The sequence below is a fragment of the Corvus brachyrhynchos genome, unplaced genomic scaffold, assembly GCF_000691975.1.
Source record: "Corvus brachyrhynchos isolate BGI_N302 unplaced genomic scaffold, ASM69197v1 scaffold229, whole genome shotgun sequence".
Classification (NCBI taxonomy): domain Eukaryota; kingdom Metazoa; phylum Chordata; class Aves; order Passeriformes; family Corvidae; genus Corvus; species Corvus brachyrhynchos.
The window spans coordinates 6,559,120-6,567,415 of record NW_008240042.1 but is presented as its reverse complement, the minus strand read 5'-3'; the positions used below and the strand labels follow the sequence as shown (position 1 = coordinate 6,567,415).

Sequence of the window (8,296 nt, the reverse complement as noted above, 5' to 3'; positions counted from 1 at the left end):
GGCGGAGCGCCAGGGACAGCCGGCCCCGCCCGCTGGGGCTGCGGAGCTTTAGCCTTGCCGGCGGAGCGGATCAGTAGCCGCTCTAAACACAGCAGAAATCAACGCGTGAAGTTAAGCGCATTCCAGAATGTAAGCTGTTCTAAATGAAGGTCTCAAGGGAAAGCCAGCTTTCAAGTGTTTGAAAATGCGTTAAGCACGAAATATCACTTACTAATTACAATAGTCAGTTCCTTTCTCCTAGCCTGTTTCTTCTGCATTTTATGTGGCCTCTGGTCAGCTGGCAGGCTCGTTTGTTTAGGACCTCACACATTTTATACAAAGTTTCAACCTCAAAAAAAAGGTTTGTTGTCAAAGTTTCCGTTGACAGAGAGGGGAAAAAAAAAAAACCCACAGAGGCCAATGAGCAAGCAATTATGTAACTCCCGAATACTGATTTTCTGGTTTTAGTACCATCTATTAGAAGAAGACTGTGCTCCACAAGAGCAATGCACAAGTTGGATCCTATTCAGGCCACTAAAATGACAGTCAATATTTGGAGCAAACCTCAGACAGATGTTTGCAAGGGCTTAGGATGGGGGGAAGAAGTCCCTAAGGTAAGTGTAGTGCCCACAAGTATCCATGGCCCTTACACAACATCTCTGGCCGTTTGCAGTGTTTGTGCATTTAGCAGACAATGTGTGACGGATCAGGTAAAAAATCACCTGTATTTGCATGGATTATGTTTGTTTAGAATAAAAAGAGCTGCCCCAGAGTAAAATTACACCTGTGCTGTAACAGCTTTGGCTTAACCAGTGTTACAAGCAGCTTCTAGAATAACAAAAAAGCATAGACAGAAGAAAACATGCTTTCTGTGTTTGCTTTTGTTTCTGTTTTGTTTATTTCATCGTCTGGAGACCTTTGCAAAATAGAGCGTTTCCCTTTACACTTGGTTTCGTCTGTTTCTGATTGCACAATCAAGGAGAAGGTACACACACACACAACAAAAAAAAAAAGAAGAAAATGATGGAGCAGAGCCTGGAATTTGTGTGAGAGGGCTAAGAGTCTCTTGTTAAAACCAATTTTTAACTGGTTACATTTCAGCTTCCTGGAGAAGTTTCAAGGCTGCTCTTGCACTTCTCTACAGGTGACACTCAGCTCAGATGAGCGGCCTAAAAAACATCCTGCTGCAGGTTCAATGTACTTTTGCTGCCTGTGTGAAGCCTTTTAAACTCACAGCTGAATGTGATGCTCACTCCTGTTACACTCTCCTGTATGTTTTACAACAGGCACTGCTTGAGAAAATGTAGACACAACCCAGTGTCCAAATTAATTTCAGAAAATCAGAGAGGAGTGCACTACCCTGAAGGTCTTTATATAATATATGTGTATATATATATATACATATATATATATGTATATAAAAGCACAGATTATTTGAGGACAAATTAAAAATAGCCTTGAAAGTGACTCTGGGCTTTAATCTCCCATGTGATGTTGCATCATGTGATGAGAAGGACATACCTCCAGGCTCTAAATAAACCTATTATCATTTAATCTCTAATGGGTTATTTTGAATTCCGAAGAGAATACATCTTTTGTGCACTTGCACAGCACAGAAGATCACCCTGGATTTCCTACCAGAGGCTTAGAAAACCATAAAAAGAGAAACAACAGCCAGGAGCAGGCTGATGAGGAAAAGCAGGCTAAGCTGCCAAACCAGAAATCTCAGGTAATGTGGCAGCATCAGCCGGGCATAAGATGTGGGCAACAACTTGGGTTTCTGCCAGTTCCCTCTTTCTGCAAAAATACACCTGCAGCAGAGTGGTGCCTTTCCTAGAGGATGTAAGCATCCCTGTGATGTCCTGTTTGTCCCAGGGGGGTGAGGGGGACAGGGATTAGATCTGAGCAGGCCATGTCCCCTCGCTCCCCTCAGCTGGGAGCTGCCATCCTCTGAGGTCCTATTTCCCCTCTTCCCATCAACACTCCCATGCCACCTGCTTTCCTGTACTGCCCTGGTGCTTGTGGTGAGTGCTTGAAGTTTTTTTTACTAATTACTATACTATAACTTAAAAGGAAGCTTTTTTTTTGGTTTTTTTTTTTTAGTAGGTAACAATGTCATTCTGCATCACACAGGAAAGACTGACTTGATCAGCATATACAATGCATCTCTTTGAAATACGCTTACATCAGCCTTTGACTCCACTTGTGAATGGCTCCCCCATAGCAAGGAGGACAGAGAACACAGACACACTGCTTGCTAGGCTTATCTACATAGGCAGATGCATAAGAAAGGAAGAACACAGCTACAGGGGTGAAAATTTAATCCATCATCAGTTAATTTAACACAGTGGAAGTCTTCTTTACATATGGATGTCCCCTGACACATTTAATACACCAAAGAGAAGACTGCTGAAAAATAATGATTTGTTTCTCTCCCCGTCCACGTAGCAAAATACACAGCAAACACATATCCTGCCTGACAGTGTTAATATCCTGCCAGTGCTCTGCACTGTTTTGACAATGAGATTCCACAAGCCCTGCAAGCCTCATGTCCACAGGGCTCTTTAGACAGATCTGTTCTGCAAGCCTAAGATTTTATGATTTAATTGCGAAACATCTCCTTAGAAGATATAAAGAAACATAACAAATACAACAGTTATCACACTAAATAACAAAAAATTATTTTATCATAGTGCATTAGTATAGCTTTTTCAAAAGTCTAGGAATGATCAAATTTTCCTAAGAATTTGTCACAGATAAGTCATAGGCCATATCCAGGTGAGCCCAGACTGCTCCTTCAATTCACAGTCTCATTAGAGTTAGTTGCTCCCCAAGAGAACCCTTAAGTAACACCAGCTTTGCCTTGCAAGGGTGACTGCTTAGCACATCTTGGCTGTGTGCTTGCTAATGTATGAATGTACAAATCACAGAATCACTGCTGCTGGGATCTCACTCTATTAACACAACCAGAACAGTGCAGACCCTGCTTGCACAAATATGCTTGGTTATCAGCTTCCTTCTCTGAAGTGTGCCAAACAGGATTCTTCTTTCCTAAATTTACAGTCTAACTATGAGGTATCTGGTCTAAGCTCAATTTTATAAGCCATGTAAAATCTCAGCAAATACACACACTTGGGTGTTTATAAAGTGCAGTAAAAATATGGCAGAGTAGAAACCAGTAAACTGGAATAATTAAGAGAAAATATGACAAGTGAAACAAAGACTTGTTTTCTTATTTTTGCTTTAAAGTGCTTCTATCCAAGAATTAGGCAAGGCCAAAACCTTCATTATGCTCTATGGCATAAAGCAACTTCTCTTTGAGTACTTTTTTACTGCTGTATCTGGGGAGGAACAAAATGAAGTAGCAGGTCCTGGCACAGGGACAGACCTCATCTGGATTTTCCACTTGAGGATCTTCAATACAAAATCTAAAATGGTCCAGTACATAGCCAGTGATTCGATCAGATCCTGACAAAAAAACTGAAGGAATGAAAAAAAGAAAAACAAGAACAAGTTAGCAAATTAAAAACCAAAACAAAATAATGTTAACTGAAAAACATGAAAATAATTAATGTTAATGAAAACCATGAAGGGAAATTAGTGTAAACATACAGTTATTTTCCTAAGCTAAGTATTTTGCTGTGTTGAATTTGCATCTGAATACAGTTTAAAGTCTCTTACCTATTCATAGTAATTACAAGCCCTCGTCTACTTTATATTGTGGACTTTGTGGATGAGAAAGGCCAGGCTAGGTCTGACCTTCTACCTTTAAAAAGGATCACCTAGCTTCTGCAACCCTTTGACAAAGGTAAACTGCTTACATCAACACAGTGTGCTCACACAAGCTGAGGCCTCTGACCAACAAGACAACCACAAAAGTAAGGGATAAAGTTACTGCAGGCTTCAAGGTGGTCCGATGCACTCAGGCAAACCTCAAGGGATGTGAGGAGGGTCAACTGTCCCTGTGCAACTCTTTGTGTTATTTCTTTGTGGTTTTCACTAGAAAATGTGGCAGCAGCAGGGGTGAACATGGGGAAAAGCTACAGTTTGGAACAATACTATAATAGTTTTTATGTGCAACCATCTAGAATGTGTGTTGGGGGGGAAAGAAAAGGGCTATGAAAAGTTTAAAATGCCCAATATATTACCAAGAAACATTTTCTTTTTTTCTTCTGGTAGCTTGTGAAACACAGTCCAAAAATTCCTGATGGTTTGATCTGACTTCTTATACTGTCTGTATACCACATTCTGTCAAAAAGACAAAAATAAAACAGGCCAGTTAATCCTCAATATTTCCATTTATATTTAAAGCAACATTTTATCTGATAAATTTTATAATCCTGTTCATAGATATTCAAATCCCCTTAACCTCTGGAATCTGCTTGTTCATTTGTTTTTCAAAGATTCATATGAGAATCCCTGAGTTATGGCTTGATACTTATTCTCCTTTATTCTTGTAGCTGATCTAGATTAGAAACAGAACATCAACACAAATCAAAAAAAGAGAAAGCCCTTTGAGCTTCTGCCCATCTGGTCATGACCTGTGCACTCAATGAAAGATCAGGTCAGAAGTAGTTTATGCTTAGCAGATAGAGCAGAAGGACACTGTGCTTGTATACAATACCTTTTCCAGCAGATGCCAGTCAAATGTTGTGTGTCCCTGGAGAAGAACCTGCAGCTCTTCAGGGAAAAATATCTTCCAATATCTAGCTGGGCAGCCTCTTAAGAACCCTTGCATAAAGTCCTCAAATGGCTTCTGTACCGATTTATTGAATATATAATTCACATACAAATCAACATATTCTTTCCTGCAACAGATACCAAACAAGCATTGGTGGTGCTTTTCTAAAAGGAGGATTATAGAGAACTTTATGCCTTATTCCTTTATTCCATATGACCTGCTGTGCTGTACAGACACAGTCTTCACTGAGACCAGTCGCCACTGGCAATTAGTTATTCACTGAATAAGCTGGGAACATCTTCACAAATAAAAGAGAATGCTAGCCAGAATAGATTCATTTTGGTAACACTCCTTGTACTTCATGTGAACACTCCAATGAAATCCTATCAGACACTTGATTATTATAAAAGATGGAACCTAGCAGACCTAACACTCAATGAATACCCAAGAATTTCCCTGAAATCGAAATAAATATTTGCACAGCTGCTAATCAATAGTTCCACTCTTCTCTCTACTTCATATGGGGATTTGTGTAGTGACATTGTACTTGTACACTCAACTCAATGTAAATGCTGTACTTCAAGCTTAAATAGCCCTTTCATGGATCCCTATGGGTCCTCAGGTCATCTGCATAATTCAGGACACAGAATTTCTCTCTGTCCTCTGTGTTACATTAATATTGACACAAAGCCTTATTGATAGATTGCTCCTTCTCCTTTATGTACAAGATACATGCCATATATGTAACTAAGCAGGAAACATTTTGCTCTATAAAAACCCTTACAGAGGTGTACCTATAGCTGGGTTTCCCAGACAAATCACCTGTATTTCCCTGAAAATACTGTTCACTGTTATTTTTAAAATTTGTTAGGAATTTTCCTGTTAATGCCAGGTATCTGCATATGCTGATACCAGGTTGTCCAAGGATCCCCTTCTAATCCACTGCTTGCCCAAACTGCCAATGTCTGGCACGTGTGCAGCGAGTACAGCAGGAACGGAAAGTGTGCAACCTATTGGACCAAGACCAATGGCACAGTACAGAGGTCAATATTTTCTAACAGTATATGGGGATGGGTACAGACATGTTTCATACACTTGTAACAAGACAACAGGATAAGAAATATAAAAATAAAACTGACCTGTTATCCTCAGTGACAGGAATGTTGGCACCATTTTTCTTAAGTTCAACAACCTCCGTGGAATCTTCTCCTTCCATTCCCTATGCAAATAAATTAAAACATTGGCTGCTATGTCTATATATGACAGATATATATGTGCTACTTCTCTCATTCTTCCTGGAGGGTCTGACATAGCACTCCCACTAGTTTGAGTTTACAGACAAGTTGTGTCATTTGCACTGGGACACTGTCTTGCCCAAATACCTATGTGGGATGTCTTACCGTGAAGTCCAAGTCCAAGCTATCACATTCATCATTCAAAATGCTCCGAAGATTCCTGTCAAAAACCAAAAGGGATTAAAGAGAGAAGAAACATGACCATTCAATGCACTTTCAAATTCTGCTGCAAACTATCCTTTGAAAAGCAGCGTTTAAATGCATATATATACACAACACCTACACTCACACAGAACTGTCATATATGGCCCTGAAATTTTGCCATGCTGCTGCCATGAGCTGAGCACAAACGCCTCCAGTAAAAAAGGATTCCAGGCAAGTCCATCCCCATGCCCTGTGTGGACAACTTTACACAAAATTCAGTGACAAGTGGGATTGGGACCACAACCTTGCTTCCAGACATTACCTAGTAAGGAATTAAGTGTGGACCAGAAGGGAGAATTAAGTGTGGACCAGAATTCTGGGACAATTGTTTTGGGGTGCAGCACCTCTCCAAGTACTGCAGACAACCTTGTGTTCCAATTCACTGAGGAACCTCAGTAAATTTAGCACCTCAGGAATTTACCACCTCAACACAGTCACTAGCTCATGGGATGGGGTTCTCATCTTCTTGGTTGTTTATAGCACTTTCATGGAAAGCTGGGCTTCAGAAGCCTTGAAGCATTATGCTGGTGGCAGCAGCACCTCTCCCTGCTATGTCTGACTGACATCTTCTCTCCCAGTGCATGGAAACTCTGCACAAGAGTTCTCAGAACTGGCACAACTGCAGCATTTTGTAATACTGTACTTGTGCAAGACAATATTGTGGAAAGTGATAATTAGTAAATCAGAGAAAAAACCCCAACATTAATAATTGGGTCCTTAGTTCTTTCAAGTCCCAACTACAGCCCAAAGTGTTTTGAACTATATATTCACAGTGTGGACTTAAGCTTTTGTGGAGCAGAGATCTGACACCTTCTAAGCCATGAGGCTTGGCTTTTTATTTTGGCAATACCAGCCTCTGAGAACAACATCCATGCTCTGGACAAGGACCTCCTTGGAAATCTGTGGCTTCTAGCAGCTTCACAATGGCAAATGTGGATGCCACAGGTGCCCCGAATTCAGCCTCTGGGATCTCCCTGTGCATGGTCAAGGCAAGGGACCCAGCTGAAGCTCGGGCCATGCCTGGCTCATACCGGCCCACAGTTGGCAGCAGCTCCTCAAGGTCCTCCAGAGTGGGGGCCAGGTCCAGTAGCTTTTTGTAGAGAGCCCTGGGGAAGGGGAAGGGCACCATGCGCTGGTTAAACAGGGCCATTCCACAGAGTGTCCCAATCAAGAGGAAGGTGTCCTCATCCTCACAGCTGGAGGCCTGGTTAAGAACAAGCACACCAGAAAGCCATGACTTCCTTTTCCCATGGGTGGGTCCCCCATCCACCCCCACAGGGCTGCCTTACCTGTTTGGGGAACCACACAAGGCTGGAGGCAAAGTGGCAGAAGGTGCCAGTGCCAGGCTGGCAGAGGGTCCTGGCTGCGATGCTGAAGAGCTCCTGGGACACCGCACCACTGTCCATCCCCTTCTCACCCACGAAATTCACCTGCAAGGTCCGAGACACCCATAGATAGAGACACCAATGTTGCCCACAAAATCAGATTCCTTACCTGGTGTGCAACAAGCCAATAATTACATACCTGGGAGATAGACACTGATTATTTATTTCAGGGTTGTGCCAACCTGGGTACTCGGTATTCCACAAATCAAGCACATCCCACCAGACTTTTTGAGCCATTATTTATACACAGAAATTCAGAGTTAGCAACTTTCCAAGTCTGCTATGCTTGGCTAGTAATTTCCAAACAAGTTACATAACCCCAGCTAACTAACTTCCTCACACCCTCAGGGGAAAGGTCTTCACCTGGGCAGGGGTCTTTTTGCCCTGTGGGCATGATTTTTAGTTTTATAATGAACACAGCTCAGCTACAGGACCTTGAGTATTTTGCCAAGTTAGCAATGTATATACAGACATACATCAACACCTTGATTTACTGCATCCTTAAGGCTTTTTAGTTCCCGGATGTCCTAGGCTAGGGAATGCTGCCTGCTGCCTGTTCCACTGACTCGGTCTCCTTTCTTCCTGATTAGTCTTGCAAGTGTACAAAGATCTTAACACCGAAACCCATTCTGATTTAAGATGATCCCGATCCATTCTACACCCTGCACCACGCACAAACCCCCCGAGGCACTGGCGGCGCGGGGCGGGCTGTGGGCGGGCTGTGGGCTGTGGGCGGCGGGCGGCGGAAGCGG

General features: G+C 42.2%; 1 protein-coding gene across 4 annotated transcripts in view; it reads right to left on the bottom strand.

Moving 5' to 3' along the window:
• Positions 1–2,283: 2,283 nt before the first annotated feature.
• LOC103622418 (E3 ISG15--protein ligase HERC5) overlaps positions 2,284–8,296 on the bottom strand; it is a 26,194-nt gene continuing 20,181 nt past the window's right edge. For all 4 annotated transcript variants that reach the window (XM_017744120.1, XM_017744121.1, XM_017744122.1 and 1 more), the window contains 7 exons: positions 7,449–7,589; positions 7,191–7,363; positions 6,061–6,115; positions 5,800–5,879; positions 4,604–4,787; positions 4,128–4,227; positions 2,284–3,459 (listed from right to left, as the gene is read on the bottom strand). In XM_017744120.1, the coding sequence (XP_017599609.1) occupies positions 3,245–3,459; positions 4,128–4,227; positions 4,604–4,787; positions 5,800–5,879; positions 6,061–6,115; positions 7,191–7,363; positions 7,449–7,589 (948 nt within the window). In that variant the 3' untranslated portion in view covers positions 2,284–3,244. The remainder of the gene's footprint in view (positions 3,460–4,127; positions 4,228–4,603; positions 4,788–5,799; positions 5,880–6,060; positions 6,116–7,190; positions 7,364–7,448; positions 7,590–8,296) is intronic.